At 39.3% G+C, this 16,405-nt stretch overlaps 1 protein-coding gene across 2 annotated transcripts in view; it reads right to left on the bottom strand.

The window, feature by feature from the left end:
* HELB (DNA helicase B) overlaps positions 1–16,405 on the bottom strand; it is a 33,502-nt gene that overhangs the window by 14,697 nt on the left and 2,400 nt on the right. For both annotated transcript variants that reach the window (XM_025926856.2, XM_086712898.1), the window contains exons 3-9: positions 15,651–15,820; positions 12,474–13,352; positions 8,593–8,770; positions 7,030–7,171; positions 4,397–4,551; positions 692–773; positions 140–199 (exon numbers count right to left, since the gene is read on the bottom strand). In XM_025926856.2, coding sequence (XP_025782641.2) covers positions 140–199; positions 692–773; positions 4,397–4,551; positions 7,030–7,171; positions 8,593–8,770; positions 12,474–13,352; positions 15,651–15,820 — 1,666 coding nt within the window. The remainder of the gene's footprint in view (positions 1–139; positions 200–691; positions 774–4,396; positions 4,552–7,029; positions 7,172–8,592; positions 8,771–12,473; positions 13,353–15,650; positions 15,821–16,405) is intronic.

Consider the following 16,405-nt stretch of genomic DNA (forward strand, 5'->3'; position numbering starts at 1 on the left):
ATATTTAATTGAAGAGATCATTTCACTTCACAAATGAGAATAAAAAAGATTTTTGAGTATGTGGCTACAGTGATAAATGTCAAATAAAAGAACAGCAAAGGAAGGGCTATCCTCAAGCATTCAGACCCCTTGTGCTCACTTGATCAGGCGGCCCGTGTAGTGCTTACAACAGCAGGCGTTGATTAAGTCACAGTCTTGCCTGAAACACACAAACAAGCAAGGGTCACCTTAATGATATCTGCTTTGTGCTCACTTCTGTTACCAACAATTACAATGTACTACATGCTATAAAAGTTTCCAGGAATCTCACCAGAGAAAAGCATTTTGTAATTTTCATCTTTTTTAAAAAGATTTTATTTTTAAGTAATCTCCACACCCAATGTGGGGCTCGAACTCACAACCCTGAGATCGAGCATCATATGCTCTCCTGACCGAGCCAGCCAGGTGCCCCCAATAATTTTTATCTTAACATAAACCGTTTCCATTCAGATTTCCTGGGAGTTTCCAAATGTAATATTTGGTAGAAAGAGTCCTGTTTAAAAACTTCCCTCTGCCATATCTAACAAAGAAAGACCTCAAAATTAGAGACAGAATTAGCAATGAGAGTCTCCCATTCATACAGTACCTGTATTGATAAGTTACGAGATTTAAATGCTACACTAAGCACACTAAAATACTGCAAATGCTTTACCTTCTAAATGCAATGAATTGTGACATTTGTGCATCCTGTAGGTCATTTTCTTTGAGCAAGGTTCCAACTGCAGAATATAGATCTAATACAAGAATATAAGAGAAAAAAAGTTAACAAGGAAAAGCACCAAATTACAACATTGTTTCAATGGAGAAACTAACGCAAACGGAACACAAGTTCTCTATGGGAACATCAACCTCATTTGCTACAGCAGCCAGAGCAACACAAGAGAGAATGGAGATAAGGGTTCCAGATACCCTATCCTCAACAGAGAGGTCAACCACTAGCCATTAGAACGGCTCCTAATCTAGAACACAACCCCTCATCACTGATGGCTTGTGAAAGCTGAATTTAAAATATGAGCAAGAAGACAAAATATGTAATAGAATTACTGCAATGTAAGACTTCTTTCTGTCTTAAGTTCTGCTGGTAATGAGAAATAATTTGAGTATCTATACGCTTTGCATCTGTCATTTCACTTTTAATCTTTACAACATGCACAGGAAGCTGTTATTATTATATCCAAGGTTGATATTTAGTAGAAAATATTAAGATACTTCCACAAAGGATGGCAAACAGCTACTCCCCAAACACTGCAACGCCCCACCCCCCACCCCAACCATGTGTTTCCTACCTACCCCCAGAACCCCCAAACCTCCCCATGGTCCAGCAACTAAAAGGATTAACCCTGGCACAGCAGAGGCATCCATTCTAAGAGTGACCATACCTCAGCTATTACATAGTTTGACCACAAACACTGATTACAGTCTAGATATAATGTGGAGCCGGGGCTCTTGGAAGTAAAAGCAATTTTCCAAAAGGGGTATGGTGCCTGGCCTCCCTCTTTCAAACTTCAAATCATTGGCAATGATGACATCCACTTCCAACCTCCCTCAAAGCAGAGAAGTAGGCTTCCTCTAATCTGTCTTACCAATAGTACAAAACAGTGAACATTTCTCATGAGAGACAGATGTAACAATTTGGGTAAGAACATTCTAGGCTTTCGTGCCTTCCCCTCACAGCAGATGAATCCCAGGGGAATGAAAAAAACAGCCCAGGCCTTGTGATGCCCTGCTCCAGGAAGCCTAAATTAGTTGCTTACTGAGCCCTTCCTGGTTCAGATGAAGGGAAGATTATCACTAAAAAATGGCCAATGCTCAGCTCGCCCCCCAGCCAAGCCCTGGGCTGCCCGAGCAGGAATTTCCAAAGGTCTCACAGGGTATTGTTTTCCTTTATATGTACAGGATCGTGTTGTTCTGCTCCTTGCTTTTTTCACTCTCCCTACACCTTACAGATCAATACAGATCAACACCATATTTCATTGATTCTAAGATATACATTTTTCTCACACTTTAGCATCTCTGAAATTCCAGCCCAGCTCTGAAGCCTGTCTTAGGCCCCTGTACTTTGGAATATAATGGAGTCATGTACTCAGTGATTTCATTATCAGTGAAAGTGCACTATATGCCTCTCTCTAAGAAATATTTACTCAGTTCTTTTAAGGAAGGGACTAATTTCACAGCTGAAGTCTGTGACTGAGACAGAAAAACAGCATCAGCTGGGGGCTCTGCTGCCATTCTGAAACAGAGCACTTTTTTTTTGTTAAGTACATTCTCATTAACATAAAGAAGGGGTGTCAGAAGGAAAACCAACCGTATTTCAGGTAAATCTACAAGGAGGGCAAGTTATTTAACTGCCTAAGTCTTATTGTATTTCATAATTATTAGCACCTACTCTTAACTAAACTGTCGTGAGAATAAATATTACCTATTAATTCTTCATAATACATGTAATAAAAAACATCACAAAACGATGCGGCTTATAATCCCATGTATGTAAAACGGAAATAAAGTATACATGCTTGTGTATGGATATCATAAGGTTTAAAGGATAAACACCTAAGTCTTACTACACACCAGGAGTGGTGGGGGAGTAATAGTGATAGTATGTAACCTTTCGGGGTTGCCTGAGAGGAAATCAAGAGGAAGAGTACAAGGAAATATTCGTTTTTACTTCAAACACTTCTTATTATTTGACCCTTTTTAAGGAATATAAGTTATTTCTATGATCAAAAAAAAAAAAAAATCAGGGGCACCTGAGCAGCTAGTTGGTTGAGCATTGGACCCTTCATTTCGGCTCAGGTCATGATCTCATGGTTTTGGGATCAAGCCCCGCATCCAGCTCTGCGTTGGGCGCGGAGCCTGCTTAGGCTACTCTCTCCCTCTCTCTCTGCCCCTACTCCCACTCTCTCCCTCTCAAAAAACAAAACAAGACAAAACAAAAACCGGAAGGGCATTTAGAGAATACTACATATCATATGATCCCATTCCAAAAGAAAAAAAACATTACTGTAACACATGAATTGACACGAAACCAAGGGAACCACATATGCGACACACAGAGCAGGAAATGCTTACGTGTAAAGCCGTGCGTCACCTGCTTCACACACGAGCGAAAGTAGCTCAGTAGTTAGGGCACACCCGTAATAACGATGGCAACTACAATAAATTCCCAGCAGTGATCATTTAAATCCTCACTAATTCAATTTTGAGTAAACCATCACACTATTTTTTTTAAAAAAAGTTTGCTAAGTTTAGAATACAAATAACGATCAAAAGGTTTACTCTACTTGAATTAACTTGTAATAGTTCATTTAAGATCTATTATTTACAAAAAAAAAACTAACAGTGCCTCAAAACTGAAGAATGCCCTCAACCCTCCTAACAGCCCCACAGGCAGTGCCACTATGATTCCCAGTTTACAGATGCTTAAGTGATGTGACCTGCGTTGGGAGCCTGTGCTCTTTTTGACCTTGTTATGTTGTCATCCTAACACCCACAATCAGAAGCAATGCTTGTCATTTTGTAAGAAACCGTAAGAACGAGCAGGAACTCCAGTTGGCAACAGTTTCACAACCACTACCTCTGGTTCACAAATGTACCCAAAGCAACAAATGTATTTACTCTCCCAACTGTTATAAAAGAAAATCTTCATTAATTAGGATATGCTTTCTCCTGAATGAACTTGGATTCCTGGAGCTTTGCTTCATTTGAAACTAATCATCTATATCCAATTATTCACTCAACAGATATTTACTGAGCCCTTAGTATGTTATGTGTCAAAAGCTTACTTCTTGTGTGTGTGTGTGTGTGTGTGTGTGTGTGTGTGTGTGCATGCATGCGCGTGTGCATGTATGTATCGTCAGTCCTTCCAAATTCCTTCCAGCATGAGCTGTTACAGATAAGACCTGTTAAGGCAGGTTTGGTCACATATGTTGGGCTAGGAAAGCTTACTTCTTTACAAAATTCTAAGGTACTCTGCTTTTGATGATTAATAAATTAATTTATGGTTTTTTTTTTAATTTTTTGCTGTTTATTTATTTTCGAGAGAGAGAGAGAGTACAAGCGGGGAAGGGGCAGAGGGAGAGGGAGACACAGAATCTGAAGCAGGCTCTAGGCTCTGAGCTGTCAGCACAGAGCCTGATGCAGGGCTTGAGCTCTCACTGTGAGATCACGACCTGAGCCTAAGTCGGACGCTTAACCGACTGAACCACCCAGGCACCCCGCAGTTTTTTCATTTTCAGTGCCTAAATTTTTTACTAGCAACATTTATCTTCACCGTCAAATAAAATTATAACTAGTCATTTAATAGGTACATTGCAAAACTGAAACCATAACCCTACACAATATAGAGGCTTACACTTACAAGAGCGATGATCACTTTTTGAGAACTGAGAACTGGCATCCTCTTCTGGGAGTCGGATAAAAATAAATGTCTTATCTCGTATTGAGACAGGGAATGTTGGATTATCAGAGATATTCAGCTCTGCATCAAATATTGGAAACTGGCGTCTTGAGATTCTTAAGTGAAGATAAAATAACACACCAAGAACATGAGTATCCAAAAAAGTGTCTTCGTATATTATCAGAGATAATGTCAATACTATAACTAAAATCCGCTAATAGATAATAAATAGGGTGAAAAGGCTTCCCATATATGCATGGTAAATAGTAAATGAGTTTTACAATAGACTTAGCAAGACCATAATGTTACATTTATCAATCAATCCCCTGTCTCTAGCAAATTAAAAGCATTAGAGAAAAATGTCAGGGAATTTACCATTCTGGGAAGTTGACCTACCTTCCTCCAGACCACAAAAGAACTATACGAGGTAGGTATTAGCTCATTTCACAGGTGAGCAGCACGAGGCCCATGGCCAGAGGGAGAAAGCAGGGGAGCTAGGAGGCAAATCTGGGCCCTTCTGGCTCCATAGCCCTTCCTATTTACATTAATGTGGACTCTTTGAGGCCTTTTCCAAATGCTTACATCACACTTTTTTTCTCCTTTTTTCTGTGTATAGCATTTACGTGGCCTCATTTTCTCAGAGGAACCAAATATCCACATCTTCGCTTTGCTTCTATTCCCTCATCCTTCTTTTGTTCTTAGTTTCCCAAGACTAGCAAATCATACCAGAAAGCAGAGTCCCTATGCTACAAGCAGGTGCCTTGTCACAACAGAGTCTCTCCTTGGTTATCTGGAAGAAGGTGGATTCCCTGACAAGACCCAACATCAGCCTGGCTATCAGAGCTAGTGGTACCCTACTGTCACCTTCAACCCTCCCCAACAGGGTTGAAAGGGAGAAAAGGGAAGGAGGCCACACTGCTGAAATATCCCTGCAGATATAATTTTGGGAGTGCTGAGAATCACCATGGATTTCAGGTTTTGCTTCTGACCCAGAACATGAAACATAACTTCTATCTCTAGGAGTCCTTCCCTGGTATCATTGGGATCCTTTTGACATTAAATATCTGGTGATGATGATTAGGAAGAAATGATAAAGGCAGCACAGCCCAAATGACATCAAAAGCGTTACTAAAAGGAATTCCTAAGTTTCAGATAAAACTGAGTTCTAAGAAATCTAATGTGCATTGGGTTCTTCCAAGATTTTCAGATTTTAAAGTGACCAATCATCTACCAACCTCCCCAAAGTGAGGTGGCCTTTGGGTAGGAGCAGAAGGGTTATACAAAAAGGGTCTAACTGCGTTCTTTTGCTTAATGTCTTAATATGAACCTACAACATCCTACACTATCCCTGTCAATTCTTCCTATAGTCCTACCCAGGGTAGACAGGGGCATTAGAGAAGGTCGGTTCTAAATGTTCTAATTTCTGCTGACATCCAATGAAGAAAATGTTCAAGCAACAAAAACATCATTTTATAAGAATGTCAATCAAAAACAAAGATAAATTTTGGCCCAATGAATAAAATGGTCTCTTAGTATTCTGAGATCCCATTCCATCTATTAGAGGATCACTCTAAAGGCTTATGAGAAGACTAAGGAAAGAAAAGGATTCTTTTCTACACTAAGGGGAGTAAGATGCAATGGGGGCCACCAGTACTCATCAAGGAGTACAATAGTGTGTTCCTTTTTTTTTTTTTTGGCTTGGGGCTCCCCTTACAAAAATTGGAGATAATTCTTCCCCATTCTCCTTTGAACTCTAATGAACTCATTTCCAAGTCTCTGTTCCCCTTGGGCTTATTCTAGTCTCTAAGGTTGATAATAACTTTATTCACATATATACTTTTTAAATCAGGAAGGTACATTTCTTTTTTTTTTTAAGTTTACTTATTTATTTTGAGAGAGAATGAGTGAGAGCATGCAGGGAAGGGGCACGGAGAGGGAGAGAGCGAACGAGAACAAAAGAGAGAGAGAGAGAGAGAGAGAGAGAGAGAGAGAGAATCCCAAGCAGGCTCCATGCTACCAGCTCAGAGCCCAATGCGGGGCTCAAACCCACAAACCATGAGATCATGACCTGAGCCAAAATCAAGAGTCACTTAACTGACTGAGCCACCCAGACACCCCGAAAAAAAGTCATTCTTTTTTTTTTTTTTTAACATTTATTTTTGAGACAGAGAGAGACAGAGTATGAACGGGGGAAGGTCAGAGAGAGAAGGAGACACAGAATCTGAAACAGGCTCCAGGCTCTGAGCTGTCAGCACAGAGCCCGATGCGGGGCTCGAACTCACGGACCGCAAGATCATGACCTGAGCCAAAGTCGGACGCCCAACTGACTGAGCCACCCAGGCACCCCCAAGAAAAGTCATTCTTAAATTTCAATAATAATTCATGCTAGACCAGTAATGAAAAATATTACCTTTGTTTTTCTAACTGTGGGTCAAAAAGTATATATATACCTGAAGGCTAGAATAGGTTCGCTAAAAAAGCACAGTAAATGTACTGCACTGAATTGCCCTAATTCAAAAGCTAATATGTATTTTTTTTAACCTTTGATTTCTAATACAACAGAGAGAAAACGCAAAATTTTAGTTATACTGTACCTCGTAGCATTGTTCACAATTAGCTCAGATTCTGCTCTGTGGTTTGTCTTTAGTTCAATAGCACAATTTCTTGACTTAAGAGTCTCAAAAAGATCTCTCAGCAAATTACCAGGTTCAATGCTGGGTAACTGTCTAATATCACCTAAAAGGGGAACAAAAAGGATACAGTAGGTTCTAAGTAACGAGGGTCCTGAAATTTAGAAGTTGTTTTTATTTCTCCCTACTGACATATGTTATAATTACAAAGACTTACTCTAAGAAAAAAAAAGCCCCAAACATCTTTGTTTAAAATTACTTAAGAACATGAACTCTTTAAAAATATTTAACAACAAAGCACTGAAAGTAAACAATATGAAATATAAAAAAGCAATAACACAATAAGGTAAAATCTGAATTGAATTCCTTTCAGACCTATAACCGCAAGCAAACTGTGCAGGGATGTATATTTTAGCCAACATGTGAAGAGAAAAACAGGTCTTAGATCCTTAGATATATGGTATTTAGTCCCCTATTCAATCTTGCTCAATGTCTTAGTAGACCTGGAAGAATCTACGGACTCAAATAAATAAACTAAACACATGAAATACGAAATAAACAAACCCAACATATTTGATAATAAATTTCAGTAATACAGTGATAATGTTTGGCTCTATTAAAATTCTCTTTTTTTTTTTTAATTTTTTTTTTAAACGTTTTATTTATTTTTGAGACAGAGAGAGACAGAGCATGAACAGGGGAGGGGCAGAGAGAGAGGGAGACACAGAATCGGAAGCAGGCTCCAGGCTCCAAGCCATCAGCCCAGAGCCCAACGCGGGGCTCGAACTCATGGACCGTGAGATTGTGACCTGAGCTGAAGTCGGCCGCTTAACCGACTGAGCCACCCAGGCGCCCCTTAAAATTCTCTTTAAACAAACAAAACTTGGAGTTAAAAAAAAAAACAACAACTACTTTTTCAGCGCAAACTGGGGAAATGCTTAAGCCATTAACAGAATCAACTGCTCAGAACACATCCTCAAAGACCTAAGAGAATTATTTATATACAATTTGATTCTCACAACGCGATTCTATTTTTTCTCCGTGAAATCACACACTCTACAGACCAGAGGTACCCAACAGAATCTAACTAAATCTCACCAGAACGGGAAAGAATTTAAGAGGCTAGTGAGGTCTAATTTGGGTTATTAGCTGAAAATCATAAATTTACTCCTAAGTGGTCTGTAATTCAGACTTTGTATTATTCCCAAATGATCCACATCGTTATTTCCTCTGAGTGTGTGACATTTTTACCACCTGAACGGTCATCATTTAGGTGATTAGCAATAACCCCTAACAACTCTATTTCATTTCACCACCCGGCCTGCTAATATCCTGGCCCAAATGAAGAACCACCCAAGCTAATAGAGGGAGTAGTCAGACTGAACTCAGGGTAGCTGAAGTGTGGACTCTGAGAACTGGCTTCCCACCTGCAGGATATGGATATGAAAACCACCAAACGGTGTAAGCAACCTATTAACTGCAATGCTTTGAATAAACAAATTAGGATTCCAACAATATTTCACTTACCAAGGATAATAAGCTTAGAAAGTTTGGAGTGCTCGCACAATAAATTTAAAACTGACTTGAAGATCTTGACAGATACCAAACTCCCTTCATCTACAACCAGAACTCTAACAGAGGAAAACTTCCATGGGCTGTTCTTGGCCGGGCTTTTTTTCTTCCAGTAATAGAAACTATAATTGACCTATAAGCAAAGCATGGCATTTTAAAATTCAGGTTATAATAAATTTTACAAAACAAAATTTTAACATGTTATTTAAAAAAAAAATTTTTTTTTTTAAAGTTTATCCATTATTGAAAGAGACAGAGCACATGGGACGGGGAGAGAGAGAGAGAGAGAGAGAGAGAGAGAGAGAGAGAGAATCACAAGCAGACTCTGCACCACCAGCCAGAGCCCGATATGGGGCTTGAACCCAAAACTCTTGGGGCGCCTGGGGGCTCAGTCGGGTAGGTGTCCAACTTTTGGTTTCAGCTCAGGTCATGATCTCCAGTCCGTGAGTTCAAGCCCCACGCCAGGCTCTGTGCTGACAGCTCAGAGCCTGGAGCCTGCTTCAGATTCTGTGTCTCCCTCTCTCTCTGCCCTTCCCCCCACTCACACTCTGTCTCTCTGTCTCTGTCTCTGTCTCTCTCTCAAAAATAAATATTAAAAAAAAAACTTGTTTGACAAAGTTCTTAAATGAGGGGCAGGGGGATGTACATAGAGTCACATAGGGAAACAGGCTAAAGAAATAGAGAACACAAAAGTTTTAGGGCTCGATACACAGAAAATATAGATCAAGTAAATTTAAAAAGAAAAGATCAAATAGTTCAAAAAATTGCTTCCTGATAAGTACTATGGGTGTTTAACAAGCTTTGCACACAGCACTATTCTAATGCAAAATCTCCACCTCTCTCTTACTGCTCTTGATTAAAGAGCTCCCTATTCTTTTCCAACCTTTTCTTGGCCTTCTGAGATGGTCCTGTCACTTTGACTCACCCCCTCTCCCCACTGGAATACTCCATTTTAGAAATAAAAGGCTGCCTTCCCAACCTATGAAAATACTATTTTTCTTCTAATATTCTAAGCTCTCTTACTTCCTTACCATTTAAATGTTTATTTTATTTATTTTTGAGAGACAGAGAGGAAGATGTAGGATCCAAAGCAGGCTCCAAGCTGTCAGCACAGAGCCTGACGCAGGGCTCAAACCGACCACCTGTGAGATCATGACCTGAGCTGAAGTCAGACGCTCAACTGACCGACCCAGCCACCCCTTACTTCCCAACGTTTAAAAACATACCACCAAGGCTGACAGCTCAGAGCCTGGAGCCTGCTTCAGATTCTGTCTCCCTCCCTCTCTGCCCCTCCCCCACTCACACTCTGTCTCTCTCTCAAAAATAAACATTTAAAAAAAAGTTAAAAAAAAAAAAAAACCACCACCAACAACAAAACAACTAAAAGAATTATTTATTAAAGATGTAATGGGGCGCCTGGGTGGCTCAGTCGGTTAAGCATCCAACTTCAGCTCAGGTCATGATCTCACAGTCCCTGAGTTCGAGCCCCACATCGGGCTCAGTGCTGACAACTCAGAGCCTGGAGCCTGCTTCCGATTCTGTGTCTCCCTCTCTCTCTTCCCCTCCCCTGCTCATGCTCTGTCTCTCTCTGTCTCAAAAATAAATAAAAACATTAAAAAAAATTTTTTTAATAAATAAATAAAAAATAAAGATGTAATAATATTTACTATTTTAAAAATATAGATGAGGAGAAAAATTTGGAAAATACAACCAGAGAACATTAAATATTTTGGTATATATCATTCCCAAAATGTTTCTACATTGTCACTATATATATAATATACATACATGGATTTTTTTAAATGGTATCGTATCTTTATTTAATGTTTCTACTGCAGCTAGGTTCAACATATATCTATTAAGGAAAAGCTTTCATATTTTCCACATGAATGCATCAATTCCCTTCAATAAAACCCTCATTCTCTCAGTGGCCTTGTCTCACAATAGAATGTTTGGAATCACTGCTAATTTGATTTTACGTATTCAATCAGTTATCTTAGAAATGCCTGGTTGACATTTTCCACTATACTTTTAGTGCTACCAATTCAATACAGGACCTATCTATGAGCCTAGATTACTCCCACAGCCTTACAGCCATGTTCCCTTATACACTAACTCAAAATGAAATTGCCTGATGAAATATAGGACACCTAGCTAAAACTGAATTTCAAATAAACAATAAATGACATTTTAGTACAAGTATGTGTGATGCAATATTTGGTACATCTTATACTAAAGACTTGTTTTTATTTTTATCTGCTCCATCTGGTAACCCTAGCCCAAGGATGATAAATAAATGGGACAAGTGCCCCATCAGTGCCTTTCCTATGGTCCTACACTCTCTCCTGCCCCTAAATGTGGCTTCAGAAATACTCTCCCAGCATTCCAAGCAGATATTAAGACACTGCCAATTTCATTCTAAATGAAATTCAAAATGATCCCACTCTGGCTCTCCTCTTCTAATCCAACCCTTAGACTTATCAGACGTGAAGGTGTAATGGAAAAAAATCATAAGCTGATCAGAAGACCCTTCCATCAATGAGCTACACTGAACCTCTCTAGGACTATGTTCACCCTCATGACAAATAAAGGTAATAGGTAACGTCACTTCTGGGGTTGCTCATGGCTCTGTGATTCTATACGGTCTTCCTTAAAACCGCTTTCTTCATTTCACTCTCTTGCTTAGGAACCTAAACAGCTCCCCAGTAAACCAAGTGCAAGCTTCTCTGTTAGGTCTATAATAAATGAGGAAAGTATGGCACCCCCGGAAGAATAATAAGCAGGGAGGTGAGAAATCTGATTCCAGGTGCTAGGTGCACTCCTGGTTAAGATCGTGGGCAAGTCCTTTAATGCTCCCAAATTTCAACTGTCTCTTCTACAAAATGACTCACGTCACTGATTTATCAGGGATTTAATGAGATGGCAAAATACTTTGCAAACTTTAGAGCTCAAATTCCCAGTCGAAACCAAATTCAATTTCCATTATTTTGCAATACATGGAATTCATTCCAATCAATGCAGTCACCTCAAAACCCATTATGATCGTTTTCCTCAATGCCTGTGGAAAGAACTGCCCCCTAAATAAAATGTCCTTCTCCTCACCTGAGGCTCTCTGTCCTTTAGAGTCCAATTCAATGATCATTTCCTTCAGAAATCTTCCAACAGCTAAGTTCCTGGATCTACAAAATGACAGGTCAGAGCTAGAAACACCTCTCCAGCTCTTTACAAGTTTGAAATCTATGACTTCTAACTACAGCCAAAACTCTGTTTTTCAAGCATGTTAATTCATTTGAAAATTTCATTACGTGTGACTATTTGCCAGGCATTGTTGTGGGTGACAAAGATAAAGAACTAAGCTAGATGATGAAAGTCTTCCCTTTTATGGAGCTTTCCTTCTGTAAAATAGAATAAAACCTTTCCCTTCCAATGCAAATGCTTCTCAAAATAAGGCCTGTGGACTGTAACATGTTTGTAACCAGTCCCAGCAAAATAAAGCTGGTGTCAGAATCTAAACTAACTACATCATTAAGCATACGCTTCAGTTTAGCTGCCTTTTATTTTTCCATAGTAGTAAGACTTTCTCAATGTAGGGAGCAGTGTACTGATTTACTGTCCAGCACTAGCTCCTGCCTCACGGAAACCAGTAACAGTTTACAGCCCGGATGTTCTGAGTGGCACTGACCTCAATGTTCAGCTGCTACAAAGCGCGGATCCATAAGACATTCAAGAAATACCTACTGATTGTCATCAGGAAGAAATAAAACATCAGCTGATTCAACAAAGCTTATCTTTAAGGCAAATGTCTTATCTGCAGAGACAAATGTAAAAAGCTTTACCTGACACAGTGTATAAGCGTTAAAACCAGTCTTCTGTCGCAATAAGCCAGCTGCTTTTCCTGTTGGTGCTGTTAATAACACGTCTATAGCCTTGTCGGCCTTCAGTAGACTTTGCTCGGTAAAGGTAATCCATTCGTCTGGTACATCCCGGTCTTGTTCAAAATCTTCACAAGCTTTTTTTACTTCTTTTTCTTCCAACTGCTCCATATGCTTAAAAAGACGGCTAACAATCGTGGTCTTCCCACAACCGCCTTTCCCACTTATGACTGTCACAGCATTGGAACAAATCATTTCCAAAGCAGCCACCTGATCCTGATCCAGCAGAGCGTCACTGATTTCTGCATTAACCTCATGTTCACCATTGTTCCAAATATGGTCACCACTGTCCTGGCTCTCCAGAATGTCCACAGAAGTTTCCAAATTGCTCTCATCAGGTTGACTTTCGCCCAGTGCATCATCGCTTCGTGAGTTCTCCGGTTGTGCGGTGTGAATAGATGCAAGCACCCTTTTGACGTCGACATGTAAATGCCACGGGGGCCTCGTCATCAGGTCACATATGGAAGAGGCAATGTCTTTCTCAGCCTGGTAAAGGTCATAAAGAAAGATGCAGCCCTTCTGGTAGGTCACCACACCAATATCCTTCAAAAACCTCAGAGACTGCCAAGCATCATGGAAAGACATATGGTCTGACAACTTAGAAGTGAAGTCAGCTTCTTCAACACACGTGTGCCCTTGGTCTCTACATATATGTTTCAGTTTAGAATATATTATTAATGCATTTTGCTCCAAAGCAGTCATCAACTGGAGGAGAGACTTGCACTGACAAAATGATGTCCAACTTGCCTCACACTGCAAAAGCTTCAGTTCTGTGTAGGTTATCTTTAAGAAAACAGAATTCAAGTTCTTTATAAAAATTATAAATGTCGATGAATCTTATCAGAAATACAGTAAAAACTATGTAATTTGTCAATAATTGCTTAAGTCCCAGAAGACATGTATATCAAGTTGGAGGAAAAAACTCTGTACCTAATACATCACCAAGTTTTTACTGTCCTGTGATTAAAGATCTATATACAGGGCACCTGGGTGGCTCAGTCGGTTAAGCGTCCGACTTCGGCTTTGGTAATGATCTCATGGTTTGTGGGTTAGAGCCCTCAGAGCCTGGAGCTTGCTTCCGATTCTGTGTCTCCCTGTCTCTCTGCCCCTCCCCCACTCTGTCTCTCTCAGCCTCTCAAAAATAAATAAACGTTTAAAAACATTTTTTTAAAGATCTATATACATTTTTAATTAAAATTCTATTTTCTCAAAACAATACATACACAGTTTCCAAAGTCAAATAACACCATGAAGCTTATCAAAAGACAGGAATCCCCTGCCTTACTCTTTCATGCTGACAAAGTCAACACTTCCAACACTTTCAGTTATTTATTCCAGAATTTACTCCACATTTCCAAGTACTGTTTACACTATCCTTTGTGGGGGTTTTTTTGTTGTTGTTGTTTTTGTTTTTTTTTTTTTTAGATTTTCGATATTTAGTATGAACTCCCTACTATGGAAAGTCTTTCTCTGGGGAAGCTCTCTCTTATGCCATCACCTCCATACCTTCTCCTCCTCCTCCCATCTTTGAACAAAAGTTATAGTATACATTTTGTTAATCAGTTTTGGTTACCTTGATGTTAAATAGGATTCACAGCTGAGCAACATGATATACCACGATTACATGAACTTTTGTGTCAAACTCTTGTGTGTATGATGACTGCTTCACCTTCTTGGCGTGTTTAGGTGTCTATGTGCCTCTCAACAATTCTGCCCCAACTCTACTGAAAAGGCAGAGAACTTCCTTCACCATGATCCAGTCAGCAAGTTCTCCACCAGCTCCATTTTTAATCATGGAGACATCCCTGCTAGAACCTTCCTTATACCTTACGGGCTGAAATGTGTCCCACCCCCCTACCCCCAAATTAATATGTTGAAATCCCAACCTCCTAGTATTCCAAACTTGGCCATATTTGGAGATAGGGTCTTTAAAGTGGTAATTCAGTTAAAATGAGGTCACTGGGGTAGGCCCGAATCCAGTATGACTGGTGTCCTTATTAGGAGAGAAGATTACAACAGACAGGCACAGAAGGAAAATCATGTGAAGACACAGGGAGAGGTGTCTTCTCATGACCATGTACAAGCTCAGGAGAGAGGACTCAGAAGAAGCCAACCAGACCAACACTTTGATTTTCGACTTCAAGCTTCCTGAACCATGAGAAAATAAATTTCCATTGTTTAAGCCACCCAGACTATGGTATGAAGCACAGATTTAGATGGTCACAGCCCCAGCAATCTTAACCCCAGTAATGGTCTTTATTCTTGATGGCAGTTCACACACTGAGCAATGGACTTCAAGCCTCCTTCTCCCACTTGAGTCCCAGAATATGCATTGCTCTGCCTCTCTTCTCTACTCGATAAATACATGCAATAATCAAATGTTCCAGAATCTCATTTTGCAAAACATCCTGAAACCATCATCATTTTACATAGGGAACAAATTCATTGTTCCAGTATTACTCAAATTGTGGGGGGAGGGGGTTCTAGGAACATTCCTGGAGATCCAAGAATTATCTCAGATTTTTTAAATTGTATTTTCAATTGGAAAACCGCCCATAACCAAGTCCTGCAACATTTAAGGGCCACATTTGGTTCCCAACACCCCTGAAGCCTCATAGCGTCACTCCTACTTTTGGTCTATAATGATAAGAACAGAAGTGGGTTCATACGTACATGATATTATTGTGCCAAATACTAAAAGTTTTCAAAAGTTCAAACAGGAAAGGGAGGGACCGAAATGAACTTGCCAAATTCATAAGAACTTGTGCCTTCAATGAGATCTGTATTCAAGTTGCAAATGGCCATTTAGTTACCAAAACATGTTTCCTATTAAATTATATAATGAAATTATTGACAATGTGAATGTCATCAGTTTTGTTATTTTGTTTTCCTTTATACATTTACTGTGTATGAGCTACAGGTGTAAGAACTTTATAGTTGGTTCTAACACTAAACGAAAAATAAATCAACATTGCAGTCCAATACAAATTTTTTTCCTTTGACAGAGATGTAAAAATTGTCAAGTTTGAGACCTCCCCCCGCCCCCCATACAAGATGCTGCTGAGTAAATGTCTTACTTACTTTACCAAATCCAAGTTTCCACGGATGTGTACTTAACATCTCTTCTATGGTTCCCAACACCTCCTTAGAACCTGAACTTATGAGCCGTTTAAAGTGTCGAGGCAGAAGAACTGGAAGGAATTCCATTATTTTTGGAAACTGCAAAGCTGTCATTACACTTATAAATGGAACTATAGGGTAATAGAAAAGAACACATCAAACATACAAATGAGCTCACAGAACAACTGATTTGATGGACTTTCTCACCCAGCACAACCAGTTTAAGAAATCCTAATCAAAGAGAGATCAATAAGTGTATTTTAACCAGCAAGAAAACTGATTGTATTATAACAACTGATTTTGTACTGAGGTGGTTTTCACTGTGTTTAACTCCAAAATTTATGTTCCTCAAATGCTTAGACAACTGCTTCCCGGCCTTCTGTTTCCTTCTGGTTACAATATAATCAGTAAAATTTGTGACTCTGTGATACAAAGATAAATTTAAAACTAAGCGTAAAAAATAACTTATTACATTTTAACCTTTATAATCATTTTTCTGACTGTAATCATGATTCTTTTGTCACTGAAGTCATTCAATGCTGTCCTGCCAAATTTATTTGATATAGTTAAGAAATGAAATATCCCACTCATGCGGATGTCCAGATAGCAAGTCATAATATATAATTATTTTATACCATTTTGGGCTGAAATTTTTCCAAAATGGAATACTCAAGAATATGAGTATCTTTCTCTTCTGCCGTCTTAAACAGAATCAT

Source organism: Puma concolor, chromosome B4 (assembly GCF_028749965.1).
Source record: "Puma concolor isolate L17-30 chromosome B4, mPumCon1.1.hap2, whole genome shotgun sequence".
NCBI classification, from domain to species: domain Eukaryota; kingdom Metazoa; phylum Chordata; class Mammalia; order Carnivora; family Felidae; genus Puma; species Puma concolor.